We start from the raw sequence: 22198 nt of genomic DNA on the forward strand, positions 1-22198 counted from the left end.
CTTTCTTTGGTTTACAGAGATTCCTGTTCACCCCGCTGGGTGGTGACTGGCCATCAGCCTGTCTGTGGGAGCAGGTGGGGCAGAACCCAGCGTGTGCGCTGTGTCAGCCAAGCCCCAGAGCAGGACGCAAGGACTGCTGTGTTTAATAGGGAGCACCTAAAAGAGGCTCAACGGTGGAGGGACTATGCTGACTCATTGGAAGCCAGTAGCTTGTTCTCAAAATATTCCAAAGAGAAAGTTCTCGATGCCACTATTCTGATAAAAAAATACTTTAAAAAATGTTGCCATGTCCCTTCCTCCTTCCCTTTACAGACTTAATAACATCTGTCTTTTTCTCCATACATAGTGAAGATACTGCAAGTAGTCTCCTAACGTCCAGTTGTCAGAGTGCTGGCCACGGAGTTTTACTAGGCAGTTCGCAGCTACCCTCAACTTCCATAGAGATTTCTCTTGCAGAGACTAAACTTCCAGCATGTGACGATGTATCATCTCAAATCAGGGGCATCCTTCCGCTCCCATGAAGAGAGATGGATGCATATTGGAACCAGTCATCTGTTTGGACTGCATCTCCGGATCAAAGACAAGGGCAGCTGCTTTCTGCTCCATTTTATGCAGAACACATACATCCCAGATGGAAAGCAAGCTGCTAATATAGGATTTAATTAGTCAATGTTTAATAATACAGTAGTATCTAACTCTTATATAGTGCTTTTCATTCACAGAACTCAAGAGTATCAATAGCTCCATTTTACAGATGTGGTAACTGAGGCACAGGGATGTAAAATTACTCACCCAAGGTCTCCCAGCAGGCCAGTGGCAGAGCTGGGACTACAACCCAGGCTTCCTATCTCCTAAAGGATTAGGCGCCTTTATCCCAAGCTAAGCTTCTTTTCATTGTGACAGTTACTGTGTTTTCGTTTTAATGAGCGAAAATCCGTGCCACTTGCTGTTGACCTAGCAATGCCACAAACTAAAGTTCATGATAGGATAGCTGCTTGTCAGTGTGATGTGGGGAAAAATGGATCATGGCATTGCTGAAGGAAAGTGGCAGGAGGAGCAGATTGATTAGACAGGAGAAAGCTGAACTAGCTGAATGCAGAATTAGCAAGGCATCAGCAATGCTAAGCAAAGGAAATAAAGAAATGCTACAACAGTGCAGTGGGAATTTGAGTTAGATCATTAGCTGTGAGTGCCATAGGCGCTCCAAGAGCCGTTGAAGTTTTTAATTGACCTAATGCCTTGGGGGTAACGGCGTCTACTCCTTGGATTAAGTGAGATGAGTACCAGTCAGATGTGGCCAGTAAGTGCAGAAGTGGCGCGGACATTCTCCTCACCCCACGTTCCTGAGCAAGCAAAAGCCCTGTGCACAAACCCTTGACTGGACTCCATGTGGTCTTGGGAGATGGACCAGAGGAGCAGGCGCCCAAGGATAAGTGTTGGCATACAACAAAAAGCGCTACAGAAGCGTTAAGTGTTATTAGACCTTATCCCCGCTGCTTAGAGCATTCTGCTACATGGGGGATACAGAGAAGACTGGGCTCATGAGCAAGCTGTGCTGTCAACCAGAGTCCAGATCAGAGCCGTCAGCATCCCGTGAAAACATGCCAGGATCCACAGCACTGAGTTTGCCATTCCCAGCAGTTCCTTGGGATCAGCAATGACCATTGAGCCTTGCTCCTCCCAGGGAAAACATGTTAAACTTCACTTCAGTTAGCCCTGGGGAGTTTTCTGAACGATATCTCCTCTTCTGCACAGAACTGGATTCTTTTGAAAAAGGGTTCTAAGCAGTGGTGAGCTAGAACCGGTTGTTAAATTTAAAAGCCCTTTTAGAACTGGTTGTTCCGCGAGGGACAACCGGTTCTAAAAGGGCTTCTAAATTTAACCGGCCAAAAGTGGTGCCTTAGGCGCGACTCCACGGGTGCTGCAGCCCTGGAGCACCCAAGGGGAAAATTTGGTGGGTGCAGAGCACCCACAGGCAGCTCCCAGCCCCAGCTAACCTCCACTCCGCCTCCGCCTCCTCCCCTGAACGTGCTGCCCCGCCCTGCTTCTCACCCCCCCAGGCGTCCCACGAATCAGCTGTTCGCGCGGGAAGTTGGGGCAGGCTGAGAAGCGGGTCGCGGCTTCCCGCTCAGGCCCAGGGAGGCGGAGGTGAGCTGGGGTGGGGGTGGAGGGTGCATGAGGAAGTAACCCGGGGGGGCGGGGCCCCAGGAAGCTGCTCCCCGCCCCAGATCACCTCCGCCACCCTCGACCTGAGCGTGAAGCCACAGCCTGTTTCTCAGCCCTCCCAGGCTTCCAGCCGAACAGCTGATTTGCAGGAAGCTGGGGCAGGGAGGAAGGGGGGGGGCGTGGAGAAGCAGAGCAGGGCAGCGCGTTCAGCGGAGGAGGCAGAGTGGAGGTGAGGTGAGCTGGGGCCAGGTGGGGAGCTGCCGGTGGGTGCTCTGCACCTACCAAATTTTCCCCGTGGGTGCTCCAGGGCTGGAGCACCCAGGGAGTCGGCGCCTAAGGCTCCACTTTTGATGTGATCAGTGGGGGGAGCGGCTGCTTCCCCTGCTCCCCCCCCAGCTACACTCCCCTGCCTCTAGGAGCCAGAGGGACCTGCCGGATGCTTCCTGGGAGCTGCCCCAGGTAAGCACCGCCAGGACTCCCCACCTCACCAGGTGCCTCTGGCTCTTACGGGTGGGGTGAGCACCCACTACTTTGGCCCACGAGACCCTCCTACCCGGTTCTGGGGGCAGTCAGGGGACGGGGTGGATGGGACAGGGGTCCGGGGGGGGGGAGGTTGGATGGGGCAGGAGTCCCGGGGGTAGGCAACAACCCCCTCGTGGGGTGAGGAGGGAACCCGCTGTTAAGATTTTGGCAGCTCATCACTGGTTCTAAGCAAGTGTCACAGGACAGACGTCCCAAGTCCTAATGGGGAACTGCTCTTGGTCCATGGGAGATGCGTGTCAGTCGATGTGTTGGGAAGAGGAACGAGGATTATACTTTCACAGCACTATTGCTGTGCTTTAACTAAAGGGAAGACTGCAGAAGGAAGCGTTAGAGGCAGTATCCTGAGTAGAACAGCTCATCACAGGAGTGCTGCCTACTGCCAATCCAGCAATTGAAAAAAGGTCAAGCCCTGAGCATTGGCACAGAAGTGAACAGGGTGGAAAGTTTGCCATCACAATGCTTTTTGACAGAAAAGAGCTTTGTCAACACAGCAGAAAGTTTTGCAAGGAGAAAAAAAAAAACAGCCATTTAAAAATATTTCTTTTTCCTAAGAAAACCCAAACAATTCAAATAATTTTTCTTTGCAAGGAAAAACATTTTTGCAACTGGTTCTAGTAAATAATAATATAGGGCACGAAGACTGATCTTCCCGTGCTTTGGGACAGTAGCTTCATGGGACTTTTTAGGCCCAGAAATTTACTTCCTCCAGTTAAGGATTTGAAATGTGTGAAAATTGTGAAACTAACTTCTGGGTAACAAATAATGAATTCTAGTGGATTGCTGAATAATTTATTTTCATCCTACTCTACAGTCAAACTGGGTTTTCTTTTCTTTTCACCCAGTTCTTTTCTTTTCACGCCATAGTTTTTCCATTTACATGGTCACAGCCTTATTAAAATGACTGGTGATATTCAAATCTCTTCCAGTAATTGTGTCAACCTTTGGCAAGGATATGAGGTGTTGTACCTAATATTAAATTAGTATTTCTTGCTAGAGTCTGTGACGGGGTTTTATAGGCTCTTTGGGTCTCAAGGGAAAAATCCTTCCGGGCTGAGAGCACTCATCATGAATTGACCCTGAGGAAGAAACACCAGTTTCCCTGCTTCCATTACAGTAGCTCAGATGAGACCAGGGATAAAAACATGAAGCTTGTTAGATAGGGCTTGGGAGCTGCTCTCTGGACTTCTTCACTCCCACCCAAAAAGATGGCAGCAGGGTAGATAGTCTTAGTTTAACTAGTTTAACAAGAGCCACCTGCCAAAGATCCCTTAAACACAACCTTCAATCCATACTGGTTCTGTACGAACCGGAAAGCAAAAATCTGGAGTTTTCTCTACAGGGCTCATTTAAGACGGGTGCTGTTTCTCCAGAAGGGTTCCTCTCTGAGCCCTAAAGGACACTGCAGTATAGCCCATTAGGATGACAAAATTAGCACAGCCAAATGCAGCCTCATTTATACATGATGTTTCTGAAGTCCATACAAGCATGGGACATTGTGACTCAAAATGCATTGATCTGCAGGATGCTCAGGGCTGGAAGTAAATAGGGAAAGCTACAGGGCTATGGACAGACAAAATGAACCAGCAGACAGACTCCAGCACACTGGACGAGTGCAGGTAAATGGCAAGGAAAAGAAGGCTTGAACTTGAGGCTGAGGTGAGAAAGGAGCGGAAGAACAGGAGAGAAAAGGAAAGCAAGAGAACAACAGATGAGACAGAAAAGAGCACTGAGATAACAAGGAGCAAATAATAGAAATTGATAGGACAGAAAGAAGAGAAAAATAAGATACATCTTTCCAGTTTATTCATTTACTTGTGTTTAATAAGTAGTGTGTGTTTTTAACTTGCATATATAAACGTAGTAGTCTTTGGGCTTCTGAAAAGCTGCTTTTGCTGCACTTAAATCCCATAAAATTTAGGCATTCCTGGCTGAGGACAGACTATTATTTCCAATGGTTTGCTGCTGCAATGGACAAGCCAGCCATTAATGCATCTGTCCACGCCAGCAAGACAAAACAGTCAAAACAACTGAAAACAGACCCTAAAAAAAGAGCATCACTGTCCCCCCCCACTTATATTCTTGCTCTAATCTCTCAATCTCTCACCCCAAACCATTTGTTTTTAATTTTTTTTATGCAGTTCGGAAAAAATGCTCAAATGTATACATCAATATCTGTACCACTGCAGTAAAACACAACAGTAGAGAAGCAAAGCCTCCTTGGAAACTGTCTGATCAAATCTTTAAGACTTTCCATTAACAAAAACAATCCCCTCTTTTATATGAGAAGTTGATATTTGTTTTTGATTGATTGGAGAAGCAGAGAGATGAAAATTAAGCTCTTTGGGAGAAGGACTATCTTTTTGTTCTGTGTTTGTACAGCACCTGATCCATGACTGGCGCTCTTAGGTGTTAGTGCAGTACACACAATAAATACAGAGCGTGAACTATATTTAAAGACTAAATATTTTTAGCTTTGCTTGGTTGTGCAATTCCACACACCACCACCAAGGCAATTAATACTTTATTATTCATCCCATTCTCCCTCCCAATAATAAAAGCTTCCAAAGCCAGTCCCTGGTTGAACTTGATTGGTTTATTTTAGTTTTACATTTCCTCTCTCTCACATACAGTCATTGAACAGTCCCGTACTGTTAGATTTCTACAAAAATATCAATTTTTCAAAAGCTGAAAAGAGGGAAAGATATATTTTTAATATATAAAAGGAAAAAAGCTAAATCTGACATTGCATTATATTCTTAAAAACATTTGTCTATTTACAGACATGTCTAAAAAACCAAACAAAATTTCCAGGATTCTTGGTCTAGTGAGAATGTGCTCTTTGCAGGGGTTTCTATTGTTCTCCTGATTCCAAAACCCACTCACTACCAAAGTAACACATTCTTGCATTATTGTCTCTTAAAAATAGTATGCATAATTTCCAAAAGGTTTGTTCCCAACCAGTTGATTTGGGGGCTGTGGGTGGGAGGGGATTCGACATTCAGAATGATAGTGAAATGCAAAGATGGGATGTGAGGGTTAGGAAAAGCAAAGGCTAATGAGCTTTTCAAAGGGGCTCTGTTGCTTGGCAGAACCTGCCAACATCTTTCTTGGCTGCGTGCCTATTGGTTCTTTTGACTTTGGGGTCTGTTCTCGGCTGACTTACTGATAGTTTTCTGGCATCAGGCAGGTCAGCTTTTATCTCAACGATATGCTTTTGTTACAGCCGGCATTCCTGACTGCCCACTGCCAAACAGTAAATATATATCTAGGCATTTTCTATCACCTTGCCCCTCAAGGCAGAAGGGTTATTTTAAAAGAGTGTTTGAGTGACTTTAATGCTATCTGTGTTCTATGAAATGTGAAAGGCATATTTTTCTTAATGTACAGACATGGATTAATGCAAACTTAATTTTAACACTAAAGTGAACAGCAGCCATTTTGGATCAAGAAGCGATAGGGGCCAGAGAGAAAATTTAGTGGCTTTTTTTGTGCGTGTGGCACCGTCAGTGCAATGCTGATGGCTGTTTCACACAGCAAGGAGTTGAATTTAATGGCAAATCAAACTGTCTTGGGCATAATGACAAGCAACCTCAGCCAATTTAAAATACCCAGGGCCAACCTCTCAGGTACATCAGTGTAAATCTGGTGTAACTCAACTGAGATCAATATAGTTACTCCAGATTTATACTGGTGTAAATGAGGTTCGGATCTAGCCTTTAATCTCTAAGGAGTAGATGTAAACATGTATTTATAGGCTAGTTCCCCTTTATAAGGCATTGAATGATATCTGTAAGGCTTTGCATGGCTCTCATACTAACCCACACCCTCTTCTTCAACCCTTTAGTGCAGGAAGGAGATTAGCATTTATGATACAAACTGAGGTTAAACTGTAAAATATGCAAAGGCAGTAGAAGTGACACACACCTGTCCAACTGTTTTCAAAAATGCCTTGTAGAATCCCAAGGTGAAGACACCTCCATTACACAGTGTCTGGAGCAACTTTATGCATGCCCATCTTAAGAAGCCTTTCTTTGCTCTGAAGCCCAATAGGAAATTGTAACAAAGAAAAGGAAACAACACAAGATATACATACCCAGTGACACAGCCATTCTAGACACAAGTCCAGAAGCTGCAGCTTACTGTATAGGGCATACTTTTGCAAATGTAGAGTTTGACGCTGCTTCTGAAGAGTGGAAGATCATCACTTACAGCACGTGCATGTGACTGTCAGACACAGGCACAGCCTTGGCGCTGGGAGAGATGGAAGCTCCCGCAATAGTGCATCACGGCGGGCTGGAGGGGGTGGGGTGGGGTGGATCACTGGGGGCACGCGGAATCCCAATTTCTGCTGCTGAGGCATTAAGAGCAGGGATTACATTCCTAAATACAATTATGCAAGAAAGGCAAAATGCGCCGTTTCCCAGATTCTACACAATTTTCACAGCAGTGATTTTCACTTTTGAGGAGCACCTAAGAAGCCCCTGAAGTCCACCATAATTCCTATTATTTACAAACTAGATAGGAAAAAATCATTTATACACATTAACAAATAGTCTCTTCTCGGCTGAAAATTTCATTCTTCAAGGAAGCTAAGAAAACAAAAATTGTGTACAAAAATATAAATATCTTTACAGTCTGCAGGCCCTTCACTTCCAACAGCTTAACATTGAAGAGTAACTACAGTTTATTGAATAAGTGGTGGCAGAAGAGAATAAAAAATACATCTTGTGATTCAAATACTGCCCGATTTCCCTGGTAATGAGCATTTTTTGTTTTTTTGCTATACACATCTTGTGTAAATGCAATGAGAACCTCTGAGTACCTTTCCTGAATTCATAAAGAAATGGATAGTTTGGAAGGACGTGCGCACACGCACGCACACACACACACACACACTTTCATGTCCTAATAATTCTGAAAGGGTCACTTCCTGTAAATGTCTTCGAGATGTATAGGTCTTCAAGAACCATGAGGAAGGGAGGAAATAGGGAAGGAAGGAGAGGAGAATGGAGACAAATGACACTCAAACTACCTCAGCGATGCTTTTAAGGAGTTAGCAATCTGGTACTCAGATGGATTTCTCCTGTCTGAATCTGTTCGTTCTGGATGCTGTCTCATTCCCAGCACGCTCAAGGAAGAACATGGCAGGGTTTTCTCTTTTTAAAATTAGCTAACTAAAAAAACAACACTGGGGTGTTGCAATCATCACTATGAAAATTTCCTTCTTCACCTTAAAATGGGAGTTTAAGATTTCATATGGAAATGATGTGGGCAGAAACTACCAGAGAGAGTCTGAGCAGGAAGATAATTCTCACTCACTGAAGAATGGAAATTTTTGACATTAGCATTCTGGGAAATCTATCCCTGATCTCCCATTCCTCCACCCAAGGCAACCAGTTTGAACAAGCTTGCTCCAATCTCATTTACACAAGCTCATTACATTTTGTGGGCTGTGCACAAACTGCAGCTGTGAACACCCCTGCTTCTGCATAGATAGTTAATTTGGCTGGTACAAACGCTAGTACTCCTGATTTCTCCTCATCCAGAAACAACTGCATCTCTGTTAGGGTGTGAATCTCTCAGTGGCCCGGGTCCATCAGACCTCTAGTTTCCTAAACTCTTTGTGAAGGACCCACTGTTGGAAGGATACCATATGCCCAGCAATGGTAATACATCATCATCTTTCTTTCTGGGGGATGAACGTCCAGAACACAATAGTGAGGTAAAATTTATGTTAGCACAATTAAAGTTTCATAGCATTGATTTCTCAGCTTGGGGCCTGCCCTCAGTCAGAAGAGTGCACTGATACCATATTTTCTTTACAGGGATACAGGAACAAGTGTCTGGAGACAAGGGAAGATGTTACAACTCAAGATACCAATTCCTTTCATAGTCCAAATTGCTCCAGATTTTCCTTTCGGTCTCTAAAAAATCCAAGTATTTATTTGCCTGCAGAATTTGAAGGCAAGGTCCCAATACTGTTCAATTTTGCAACCACAGATGCTAATGTGGGCATTATTTTACTGTCCTGTCCTTCCAGGTCAGTTGCAGGTAATTTAGTTTTTAAACCAATGGGTGCCAGTTTTGCAACTACAGGTGCCAATACTGGCATCACCTTGGTACTCTGCCCTTCTGAGTCTAAAGGAAGATTTGCAACTTTTAACCCAAGTGGTGCTAGTTTGGGCATAGGCCTCCACAGTGTGTCAGTGTTACCAGCTTCTAGATTAGTTTTCATCTGCAGGATTGGAGGAGACACATTGATCTCTGCCAGGGGATCTAAGGTTTTACCACTTCCACCACCAGTTACTGAAAGGTTGGCAAGTGGGTCCTTCATTTCAGAGCCTATCACTATCTTCAAAATATCTGCTTGAGATGAAGGCTCTGCAGAGTTCCTCTCACCATCAGTAAGGTCGTCATCTTCCAGGTGAAGCAGGAGGGGACTTATGGAGCCACTACTCTCTCGAACTTCAGAAAGGCCCTTGAAACTGCTACCCAAGTGACCAAACTGGAAGGAGGCTCCAGCTGCAGTGGTCAGTACACTGGCAGTTCCCCTCCGAGTTTCAGAGTCTTCTGGAGAAAAGTCTGAGCTCAGGGTACTGGGCAGCTCTGACATGCCAGAAGTGTCATCATTCAGCTGCTGATTGAGAAAGGCAATTTCATTGAGAAGTGAAGTGAGGGTTTCATCAGTGTCATCACTCTCCTCAATGCTGCCCAGTAACTCACTTGGGTCTAGTTCTGCTTCCTCTATTGCAGAGGCTACCTTCCTCAGTTCCATTTCTATCCTGGAGTCTTTGAGATCTTTAACCTGCAGCTTGCGGAATGGAGAATCCTTTGGCTTCAACCTTTCCCTTCCCTGATCAGTCTCTTTTCTCCTCCCCTGGCTTCCAAGAAACTCTCCAATGCAAGACTTTTTAGCAAAGGACTCTGAGGAGTCCTTCACACTGGGTACATTCCGAATCTGTGGAAAGCTGCTGTCTTTATTTTCAAGGAAAATTTGTGTGGGCCCTGTGGCACTTCTTCCATCTCCACAGCTGTCTCCAGGAGATGCCTTGTTTTTTTCTTCTGAAAGGATGTCCTCATTCCGCCTACTTTCATGAGGTCCTCCTTTCAGGGATGTCTCAGATGTCTGGGCACCAGCACCTGGGGTTACATGAGAATTCTTGTTTCTATTCAGGTTTAAATTCACACCCCCTTCAGCAGCCAGTGATGTCACATTAACAATCTTTGGCATCATGAATGAATCTTCACTCTCTGCAATACCAAACAAAGCAAAACTCATCAGGATCACTGGTGACTGAAGCTGAAGACAATCTGCCCTCTCCCACATCATCTCCCCCCCCAACAAAACCACCCTTACAAAGAGTTTAAAGCATCTGCTGAAATAGAGTGTCTTGAGTGGTTTGTACCTTCTTTTTTTCCCCTACAAATTTAACATTCAATCCACTCTGAAGAGTGAGTCGTATAAATAATATGAAATCCCATGATGTCTATTGTCTAGCAGAATTTTTGTTTTTCAGTTGAGCATGTTTGATAGAGGTTTTCCCCCCTAAGGCCAACCCTTGCAAACTCATCTTAGGATCTTTTCCCATCTGTCCGTTGACTACCAGTAGTAAAAAGAAAAGGACGACTTGTGGCACCTTAGAGACTAACAAATGTATTTGAGCATAAGCTTTCGTGAGCTACAGCTCACTTCATCGGATGCATGCAGTGGAAAATACAGTAGGGGAATTTTATATACACAGAGAACATGAAACAACGGATGTTACCATACACACTGTAACAAGAGTGATCAGGAAAGGTAAGCTATTACCAGCAGGAGAGAAAAAAACACCACCACCTTTTGTGGTGATAATCAAGGTGGGCCATTTCCATCAGTTGACATCTCAGGCACTGGCACCCTGACAGCAGGATTGTCCAGCTATGTAGACTCCCTCCTCAGGCCCTATGCTACCAGCACTCCCAGCTATCTTCGAGACACCACTGACTTCCTAGAGAAACTACAATCCATCGGTGATCTTCCTGAAAACACCATCTTAGCTACTATGGATATAGAAGCCCTCTACACCAACATTCCACACAAAGATGGACTACAAGCCGTCAGGAACATTATCCCCGATAATGTCACGGCAAACCTGGTGGCTGAACTTTGTCCTCACCCATAACTATTTCACATTTGGGGAGAATGTATACCTTCAGATCAGTGGCACTGCTATGGGTACCCGCATGGCCCCACAGTATGCCAACATTTTTATGGATGACTTAGAACAACGCTTCCTCAGCTCTCATCCCCTAATGCCCCTACTCTACTTGCGCTACATTGATGACATCTTCATCATCCGGACCCACGGAAAAGAAGCCCTTAAGGAATTCCACCATGATTTCAACAATTTCCATCCCACCATCAACCTCAACCTGGACCAGTCCACACAAGAGATCCACTTCCTGGACACTACTGTGCTAAGAAGCGATGGTCACATAAACACCACCCTATACCGGAAACCTACTGACCGCTATACTTACCGACATGCCCCCAGCTTTCATCCAGACCACACCACACGATCCATTGTCTACAGCCAAGCTCTAAGATACAACCGCATTTGCTCCAACCCCTCAGACAGAGACAAACACCTACAAGATCTCTATCAAGCGTTCTTACAACTACAGTACCCACCTGCTGAAGTGAAGAAACAGACTGACAGAGCCAGAAGAGTATCCAGAAGTTATCTACTACAGGACAGGCTCAACAAAGAAAATAATAGAACGCCACTAGCCATCACCTTCAGCTCCCAACTAAAACCTCTCCAGTACATCATCAAAGATCTACAACCTATCCTGAAGGACAACCCATCATTCTCACAGATCTTGGGAGACAGGCCAGTCCTTGCTTACAGACAGCCCCCCAACCTGAAGCAAATACTCACCAGCAACCACACACCACACAACAAAACCACTAACCCAGGAACCTATCCTTGCAACAAAGCCCGTTGCCAACTGTGTCCACATAAATATTCAGGGGACACCATCATAGGGCCTAATCACATCAGCCACACTATCAGAGGCTCGTTCACCTGCACATCTACTAATGTGACATATGTCATCATGTGCCAGCAATGCCCCTCTGCCATGTACATTGGCCAAACTGGACAGTCTCTATGTAAAAGAATAAATGGACAAAAATCAGACGTCAAGAATTATAAAATTCAAAAAACAGTCAAGAGAACACTTCGATCTCTCTGATCACTCGATTACAGACTTAAAAGTTGCAATTCTTCAACAAAAAAACCTTCAAAAACAGACTCCAACGAGAGACTGCTGAATTGGAATTAATTTGTAAACTGGACACCATTAACTTAGGCCTGAATAAAGACTGGGAGTGGATGTGTCATTACACAAAGTAAAACTATTTCCCCATGTTTATTCCCCCCGCCCCGTTCCTCACACGTTCTTGTCAACTGCTGGAAACGGCCCACCTTGATTATCACTACAAAAGGTTGTTCTCCCTCTCCCCGCCCCCTCTCCTGCTGGTAATAGCTCACCTTACCTGATCACTCTCGTTACAGTGTGTATGGTAACACCCATTGTTTCATGTTCTCTGTGTATATAAAATTCCTCTACTGTATTTTCCATTGCATGCATCCAATGAAGTGAGCTGTAGCTCATGAAAGCTTATGCTCAAATACATTCATTAGTCTCTAAGGTGCCACAAGTATTCCTTTTCTTTTTGCAGATACAGACGAACACGGCTGCTACTCTGAAACCTATCAGTAGTAAGAATTCTGCAGACAAAATTCAGCCCTCAGTTACACTTGTGTAACCCTGTATTTCAGGCTATGTCCCTCAGTGCCGTGTGTGCAATTCCTCCTGTTTTCAGTGGATTGACACAAGCGAAACTGATTGGAATATAGCAAACAATTCTTCTGGTGATACACGAGACAGAAAATCCTCACACAGTCTCTCTTAGCTGCGCTTGCTCTCCAGAAGCAGAAGTAAAAGCAATATGTTCATTCATTTGCCCTGAAGTCAGTAGATATAACTACTACAGAGCAGGCCTGTGTAGAGTGCCACTTCTACATTAATTTTTAGAATAATGATTAGTTCATTCTAATTAATAGTGGAATTACTGCCATCATTCACTAAGCTAAGCTTACCAGCCTCTCCTTTTCCAGAGCTTCTTCAGTGAAGAGGAATTTTCTAAAGTGGGTTGGTGAAAGCCATGTAATGCCCACTGCCATCAAGAAATACTACTGTATTTGCACAATAATCTGCTGTACACTGCTACACTGGTAGCATCTGCTTTGGATTCCAAAACAGTTCCGAAACACGGCAGTCACATTTTCCCCAGCCCTACAGCTGAAACTGACCTTTTCCTTTCCTCCTTTGCTCCATATGCCCTATTATATGGGTATCTCCAGTAAGATGGCGAGTGGTCGTCTCTTGGAGTTCTATGCACTGGATGACAGGAAGCTCTACTAATATAAACATCCACTATCTCTGCCTAGACCCCATGCACAATACTTCTGTCAAATGGTTCAGCTTTAATAGTGTCAGACATGAGACTTCCAAGATGGCTCAAACCTTAAGTGCTGCTGAATAGGAGGTCAAATAAATGCTCCTGCCCCCCGCACATAATTTTACTGAGAGCTACAAAACCGTGAAGGTGAGATGCAATGTTATTTACTATCCTGAAGAAAAGCTGAACCTAAATATTTGCAAAGAGAGCTTTCCATACCCCCAAACATTGATTGAAGAACTTACCTGAAGCAGGTTCTGCAGCTGTTCCTACAGCGGGGGGCACTGGGTTACTGGCAACGGTTGACAATGTAATGGGAATGGCTGAGTTAGTGAGGATGCCTTTCACTTGGACAGGAACTGTTGAGCCTGGTAGCTGAATCATCACGGATGCAATACCTTATTTGGGAAGAAGAGCAATTCTTTTTTAGATACCGGCTCAAAAACAGGAAATACAGCACTACAGCTCCATGCTGTATCTGATACTATACTACCATCTGAAAGCAGTCTATGAAATGGTTATCTGATTGTTCTATTTCTAATACAAATCAGCCCGATACTCTCCCTTCTACACAACATTTCAGATATTTTTCCTTTCTCTTTCATTTGGAAATACTAACATTCAACAACAGATTCTATTTACCTGATGATAAAACCATAAACAGCTCAATTGACTTGGTTAAGATTTTGGTTGTATAATCAAGTACAGTAACTCCCCGCTTAACGTTGTTTTGATCTTATGTCCCTGCTCAATTACAGAACATGCTCCATTTAAAGTTGTGCAATGCTTTTTGTTATAATGTAGTTTAGCTGTCTGCTTTGTCCACAGCTGGCAGCTCCCCTATCAGCTCCCCTACGCCACCCCCCCCCCCACAGCACCTCCCGCCTGCTGGCAGACGCCGCAGATCAGCGCCTTCCCCCTCCTCCAGCCCGCAGCAATCAGCTGGCTTGTGGCATTCAGGAGGGAAGGGGAAGGAGCAAGGACTCGGCGCGCAGGCTCCTCCTCCCTTCACTGCCTCTTGAACGCCACAAACCGATTGCTGCGGGCAGCAGGCAGGGGAGGGAGGGGGGGAAGGTGCGCACGGAGTCCTCGCTCCTCCCCGCTCCCTCCTGCCCCCTGAACGCCGCAAGTCAGCTGATTGCCGCAAGCAGGAGGGAGCGCGGAGGAGCGAGGACGTGCCGCGCAGTCTCCCTCTCCCTCCCCTGCCTCCTGCCCGTGGCAATCAGCTGGCTTGCGGTGTTCAGGAGGCAGGGGAGGGAGGGGGAGCCTACGCGCCATGTCCTCGCTTCTCCCCACTCCCTCCTGCCTCCTGAATGCCACAAGCCAGCCGATTGCCATGGGCCTGAGGCAGAGGAGGGAGGAGCGAGGACGCAATCTGCAGAGTGGCGAAGAAGAGGCAGGTTAAGGGTGGGGGCTTGGGGGAAGGGGTGGAGTGGGCAGGCCGAGGGTTGAGCCCCCCATCCCTGGTGCTTGCAGAATAGGGGAAGCTGCCGCTGCTGCTGCACAACATGCTTCTCCTAGCTTACAGCACCTTCAGCCTCCTTGCCTGCCTCATTGTCTCCAGTGCCAGTGGGCTGCTCCTGTGTTGGGTAAGGCGGGGGCACCTCCCAACTATAGTATGTATGTATTGTATGGCAAAAAACAATTTCCCTGGAACCTAACCCCCCCCCCCATTTATATTCATTCTTATGGGGAAACTGGATTTGTTTAACATCGTTTCACTTAAAGTCGCATTTTTCAGGAACATAACTACAATGTTAAGTGAGGAATTACTGTAGCTCTGTTTTATATAACACGTATATTTCCATAAGAATCCACCACACTCAGTGAAGTTGTGAGAATACAGAAAGAATGATATAAAAGGACACTATTGGTGAGGCACACGCCTTCTTACAGGAAAAAATGTTATTTTTATAAACTGAAGTGCATAAATGAACATAGATACAGATTCAATACCAGTTCTTACCTTCCAAAACCTGCTATCATGTGACCTTACCTGGCTGTGTTGTCACTGTGTTGCTGGCAACCTGAGGCTTTAGCTCAGCTTGCAGGAGTGTAGAAGGAACAGTGGCTACCTGTCCTGGCATCAGGGGGCTCTTCAGTGTGAGCACTTGCCCTTGTGGAGTCATCACTAGGCTGGCAGTAGTTAATGTAATAGGAGAGGATGTAGTCTCGACTGTATAAAAACACAAATATAAATCATACACTGTAAGTGATACTTCCGACACTGCATGCCAAAAGGCCTTTAACCAATATAAACTTACTAGTGAACAGCAATTCTCTTTTGGGTGAGTATCAATGTTGGTGTCCTCAGCCCACTTTGCTCAATTTGGACAATTTTCTTGGCTACAATCGGCTAGTAACTGGCAAACTCAGATTATCTTAATTCCCCCATGTGCAGATCTCAGACCCCACATAACCAATCACAGAAGTAGTTAATGTGATTTTTGTAAACTGCCAGACTCTCTTAAAGAGACTGTACCTTAGAACGTACAATATACATAACACACACAAACATTCTTGTTTTAATACTTCACCTTTACTTTGTATTAAATTAATAAATTTATAGCAAGATGGCTACACAAAGCAGGCTGCAATTTCCCACCCAAGATATCCAACGATATATTTTTCCCTTTGCAACTAGATCAAACATATATCTTTCCCAGCCTACCGGCAACCTGGCCTCCTTTCCTGGCGAGTATCAATGGCTTCCCCCGCCTATTTGTCACAATCATTTGTTCCAACTCTTTGGAGGAAGTGGAGGATTCTTCTTGCTGTCTGCTGGGCTTGGTGGACACAACAAGTTCCTCTGGCTCAACTTGTTTCCTCTTCTTTTGTGCTTCTACTGCTTTCTGTTTGGCATAAATATATTCTAGCTTCTTCAGGACCACCTCTTCTGTCTTACCTGTAGAAAGGTTAACAGAGATAGAGAGTCAACATGTCCTCAGATTCTATTTGCTTTCAGGACTAAGAGTTGGAATGGAACCATGCAGACCCAGCAGGTTAGCCCCAATGCAAATTTTTTTGGCGGGGAGGGGGGCAGTAAACCCCCTTCAATCTCCAAAGAACAGTCTAGAGCAGAGGTGGGCAAACTACAGCCTGTGGGCCACATCCAGCCCGCGGGACTGTCCTGCCCAGCCCCTGAGCTCCCGGCCGTGGAGGCTAGCCTCCAGCCCCTCCCCTGCTGTCCCCCCTCCCCCAAAGCCTCAGCGCGCCACACTGCCAGTGTTCTGGCCCGCTGCTCCTGTCGGGCAGCATGGCTGGCTCCGGGCGGGCGGTATGGCTGCAAGCACCTGCTGCTCTGATCAGCATGGTAAGGGGGCGGGGAGAGGGGGGTTGGATAAGGGACAGGGGTCCCAGGGGCAATCAGGGGACAGGGAGCAGTTGGATAGGCATAGGAGTCCCTGGGGCGCTGTCAGGAGAGGTGGGGGGTTGATAGGGGTCGGAGCAGTCAGGGGACAGGGAGCGGGGGGGGTTGGATAGGGGGTGGGGTCCTGGGGGGCAGGGGTGTCAATAGGGGTTGAGGCAGTCAGGAAGCAGGCGCGGTTGGATGAAGCAGAGGTTTGGGGGAGGTGTGTGTCAGGGAACAAGGGGGGTTGGATAGGCATGGGAGTCCTGGGGGGCCTGTTTGGGGGCAGAGGTGTAGACAGGGGTCGGGGCAGTCAGGGGACGGGGGGATTGGATGGGAGTGGACTCTTGGGGGGCAGTTCGGAGTGGGGATCTCAGGAGGGGGCGGTCAAAGGACAAGGAGCAGCAGGGGTTGGATGGGTCGGGAGTTCTGAGGGGGACAGGAAGTGGGAGGGGCAGATAGGGGGCGGGGCTAGGCTGTTTCAGGAGGCACAGCCTTCCCTACCCGGCCCTCCATACAGTTTCGCAATGCTGATGTGGCCCTCAGGCCAAAAAGTTTGCCCACCCCGGTCTAGAGCACACCACAGAAACAGGAAAATGTATCAACATTTACCCAAAATTTCCTTTCTTCAAGGAGAAACATTAGATCTTAAAATTGGTCTTCAGCCTGTCTGCAGCTTTGATAGACAGAACTCAGACCTAATAACCAATGGCTCAGGGATATATGTTCCTCCCTGACAGACAGGTTGCCAGCTGAGAACTTTCACAGCTACAATGAAAACTGTGTTGTCCTTAACTATGAATACACTGACAGCTGGGCATGAGAACATTATTTACTTAGCTATGAATGGGGATTCTTCATCTTACCCAAAGTTGTTCAGATCTGTTGATCTTACTATTCAAAGAAAGGAAAATTTTAGCGTAAGCTCATATAAATTTTAATATTACTCAGATCAGTAAGATCCACAGACTGTACAATGGGATTTTATCAACAGTGTGTAGGTACGGTGAGAATTTACCTAGAAATTTAGCTTAATACATGATCAAAACTGATATAACTATACACAGAAAGACAAAGTGGGTGAGGTAATATCTTTTATTGGACAACTTCTGTTGGCGAGCAACACAAGTTTTTGAGCCACACAGAGAAGACCGACACAGCCACAACTACACTATATATAAAACTGTACACAGGCTGTTCCCCAAATCACAGAGGTACTATATAGTCAATACCATCCTTCCAACTACAGCAGCAGGGGAGGCTTACCTGCCAGCTCTGAAGCATATTATAAAGGACCAGGAGGCTGTCTTGCAGATTTCTTCTTAAGAACAGTATGTCTCCATCCAGAGGCATATACTGCATTTACGGAGTGTGACCAGAGTTCACTAAAAGACAAATTCTTTCCCTCATATGGCTCAAGTATATGCCACCTGATCCACCTAGACATGTAAGGTTCTGAAAAACGAACACTCTCTCTTCCCTGCTTACACCCAACAGATAGACTGCAAATACTGAGCTTGCTTACTTTAATGTTTTACGTTTGTCTAGATAAATTTTGTGCGCTAGGTGGACATCCCATATGCCACAGCTTTTCCATGAGGCACAATGGTTTGGGACAGAAGGACTTTAGTCCTATCACCCATAACTTATGAAATATGAAGTTGACTTTACATGCCTAGATGAATATCAGGATCATCCTGAGAACCAATTTATCAGCATGGAATATGCAATACTTGTATTCTCCAGACCTTGCTAATTCCATATCCCATCTGGCTGATGCAGCTGTTATCATAAAAACCAGTAGACAATTGATAGTATACGGACAGAGCCTTTGAAAGGTTGAAAGGATGTCATGAAAGGAATTAGCAGCAGACTGATGTCCAAAGTTGAAGCCCTGTGTTGCAGTTGAGGATACAGGAGAAAGGCTCTTTGGACAAAACTCTATTTCTGGAGGAAGTGAAATATTCTTCTCTCTGGATATCCCAGTGCACTGGATATTAAGATCCTAAAGCTCTGCAGCAGGAAGGTATGTCCACACTTCCTTTACCCGTGGAGGTGAAACAAAAGTAGCAGGTCTCTTCAGCAGGAAGGTTGTTTCCTTGAGCCAGTGATTGACAGGTCTGAGTTCTGTCCTCAAAGCTGCAGATGAGCTGAAGATCCACTGTAGAATCTTTGGCCCTTGCTGCTTGAAGAAATAAATACTTCCTTTTCTGTGTTTATGACACTGTACCTTATATTATCAGAAATACACCCCAATCCCAAATCAGTCTTCTTCTTTCTTAGAATCTATGGGCAGATTCTCAAAGGTATTTAATGGGAGTTAGGCACCTATGTACCTTTGAGGAGCTGACCCTAAATCTCATATCTGCACATTCTACCACCTCTGTGTATAACCACTAATGGCCACCCCACTTCCTCAAGTCCTTTCTTTCACTATTCCAACCACTATGTCCCCTTAAACCACCTCACCTGAAAGCGTGGATACTTTACGGATCAGAATGTCTTGTTTGCGAGTCAGTAAGTTCTTCTGCCCAATCAGTTTATCTGCCTGATCAGTCAACCCCTGGATTTCTTCGTAGGCCTAGAAGCATGTCAGAACACCAGTTTAGAGACCAAGCTAATGCAGAATAAGTAGTTCTCCTTTCCCAGTCAAAAAGGCATTTTGAAAGTCTCCCTACAGACATTTCCCATCATTATTTTAAGAAATCAGGAGACAGAAAAAAAGTTCAGTCACTGTGTTGTAATGTTTCTCTGAATGCAATTCAAATAGGATGAAGGTTGGTTTCTTCCACTTCATCTTTACGCACATCTAGTTTCACATCTAGTCTAACCTGTATAACAAAAGCCACCGACACAGCCCTAGGAATGTAATGTACAGATGAGCGTAATTATTTATGGCTCTTCATTATGTGCCGTTTGTTTCCTTTCGTTTACAGTTTTGTATCTAAATGCTATGCTGAAATAAAATATTTCACAAAGGGCTCTCTCTTCTTACATTAGGGAGATTTGTTTTCATTATATCTCAAAACTGTCTGGTTGTACAATTTAAAATTGCCAAGGCACACCAGCAGTTACTTTCCAGAGTTAAATTCACAACCCTAAAATTTTGCTCTTGAATGAATCCATTTCTCCCCATTGTGAAATGACTACATTCAGGTGAATAGAATTTCTACACTCACCACTAAAATATTTTTCATATCACTACATTGTTTCTCAAAGACCTGATGTCAGTTTGCCCCACTTTAAAGGTATTTTTCTCCATATGAGCTTGGGCTGTAAAATGCCTACCTGTTTGAGGATGTAGCACTTGGAGACCTTGGGAAGGCTATGCAGTCCCAGAGCTCTTTTCAGCTTTTCAAAAAGATCCCTCATTTCATTGCGACGTCGGCGTTCATTTGCTGTGTGTGTTTGGCGGTAATGAGCAAAGGCCTCTGCCTCATTCTTCTGCTTTCTGTTCCAGAATTGGGGTTTCTGTTGGAAAAGAAACAAGGAGAAAAAATGCAAGCCTGATTTACAAAGTCATTAAGACACATTTCTACGCAAGTCACATCGCTACTGGATAAAACTCTGCTGTTTAGCTACAAGGTCTTAATGAAATCTGAATATTCTTGAAAGCATAAAACGCTACAGGATGTGTGGAATATAATGAAAGGGGGCCAGAATATCAGAGTCACCAATGAAGGTGAAGGTCCAACAACCTTTCCACTCAAAGGCATTCGGAAGATAACAGCTTTTCATGTATGGATACATTATATATCTTCAAATAAGACAGACACTATGCAATACAAGGCTTGACTTTAATATTATATAAAAACCACTTGTAACCTCCTCTCCCCAAAACCTAACCTTTGTCTAACCTCTCAAAAAACCAGTAAACCTTGAAAACCATCAAATCGAACAAAACATATTAATTTTCCTTGCAGTTAAGCCAATTTCATTCATATTTAGGTGAGTGAATATGGAAAGATGGGGACAAGAAGGCACCTCAGATAAGACTGTGGGGGGAAGTTAATAAGCAAATTAAATTTAAGATACTAATTACTTCATTCTATGATTCAAACTAAATTAAAAATGTATCACAAAGCAGTCTCTGATTAAGTCAGCTGCCACAAAGGCAGATATCCATCATGCTCAGGCATGAATTACTCCTCTCTCCACTCTAGGCTGGTAGGTCTGTTATTTTATTGTTACTCTGACAGGTGCAGTATGTGTTCTATTACTTTACCTTGTGAAGCAGTACTGTACTCCTTACAGGCCTCTTCAAGGAATAGGAAGTTAGTCTAAATTTCTGAGGTCATTTTGAGTCTACAGAAAGACTCTTTTTGAGTTCAATGGTCTTTGGATCAAAAGATCTTTGTGAGATCACTTTAATTTTGCCGAAGTGTAGGCCACTTAAACTAAGCTATCATTTTGAGCAATCCAGTTTCCTTTTGACAAGCAGCAGTCGTGTTTATAAGTCCTATACTCCCTTCCTAGTCACAAAAAACATAATTCTCAATTTGATACATAATATGCATTTTCACTGCAAATTACACATGCCAGAAACAGAAAATGTAAGACATCTTAAGAGTTAATAAGACACAATGGCAGTGAAGGCAATTATTTCTTACTGTTCAAATTTAAGCCCTGATCCAAAGGCCATTGAAGTCAATGGCAGTCTCTCTTTTAATATTAATGGGCTTTGGAATTAGGCTCCTACCCAGTATTTAACCATAAATATATACAGAAGATAGAGAAACTTAACAAATGTTGTTTATGTATGGAAGTTTATCTTTAAAATGGAAATGTGATACTAAGAGGAAAAAGAAGAGTAGATATATACCTTAGTAGACTTGTCTGCCACCTTCTCATCCGAAGGATTATGAATACGGTGCCTGGAAGAGATGCAAGTTTTCCCCAACATTACTCTATTCTCATTAACTACATTCCCAACAGCCTTAGAATTATCCATGTTTCTCCCTTGAAATGAATTTTCCTTGCAACTAGGTGGAGGTGGTATACTGCTGCCAGTGCTGCTCCAAGAGAGTGGGCTCCATCTTTAGACAAATCTGTTTCAAAACTGTAAAATTACCTTGTAGGGCAAAATGGCAAACTTATGCTTCTCTATGTGTCAACAAAGATAATAAAATCTGCCGACGTCTGCCAGTAGCAATCTCAGTAATGCACAGGCTACAGGTGGACTAGAGAGCAAAAACAGTATTTCTGGTTTATTACTACTATCTTATGTCATAAAAATAGAGACCCTAAATCTTAAGATTTTTTTTAAACATTAGAAATATTCACATTTAGTAATACCGTATCTTCACTTCCCCATTTTTACTGAAAGATTTTGGCGATGTTTAGAGAATGGTCACGTCACTGTCTGAGGCTGAAACATAAGCCGTATCTCTCTAAGGAGGAAAGGAAATGTTTTGAGATGTGGGATACCACCATCCAGGTTCTTCAAAGATCTTGCCAAAATCCTTCAGCAAACAGAGGGAATTCAGGATCTGATATTCCTAATGTAGCAAACCAAAAGAAATAAAGGAAAAACATCTGAGGCCACCTTTATACACCGTAAATGAGCTTCTTTTGGACTGTGCTTTGTATTTAAAAGTAACAGCAGCAACAAATAATGAACAAACCAAGGT

At 44.4% G+C, this 22198-nt stretch overlaps 1 protein-coding gene across 1 annotated transcript in view; it reads right to left on the reverse strand.

Annotated features, from left to right (window-relative positions):
- Positions 1-5288: 5288 nt before the first annotated feature.
- MGA (MAX dimerization protein MGA) overlaps positions 5289-22198 on the reverse strand; it is a 92447-nt gene continuing 75537 nt past the window's right edge. Inside the window, exons 20-26 of the mRNA XM_074955663.1 lie at positions 21391-21442; positions 19857-20039; positions 19038-19149; positions 15891-16124; positions 15216-15395; positions 13465-13617; positions 5289-9960 (exon numbers count right to left, since the gene is read on the reverse strand). Of these exons, the coding sequence (XP_074811764.1) occupies positions 8651-9960; positions 13465-13617; positions 15216-15395; positions 15891-16124; positions 19038-19149; positions 19857-20039; positions 21391-21442 (2224 nt within the window). The 3' untranslated portion in view covers positions 5289-8650. The remainder of the gene's footprint in view (positions 9961-13464; positions 13618-15215; positions 15396-15890; positions 16125-19037; positions 19150-19856; positions 20040-21390; positions 21443-22198) is intronic.

Source organism: Natator depressus, chromosome 6 (genome assembly GCF_965152275.1).
Source record: "Natator depressus isolate rNatDep1 chromosome 6, rNatDep2.hap1, whole genome shotgun sequence".
Lineage (NCBI taxonomy): Eukaryota > Metazoa > Chordata > Testudines > Cheloniidae > Natator > Natator depressus.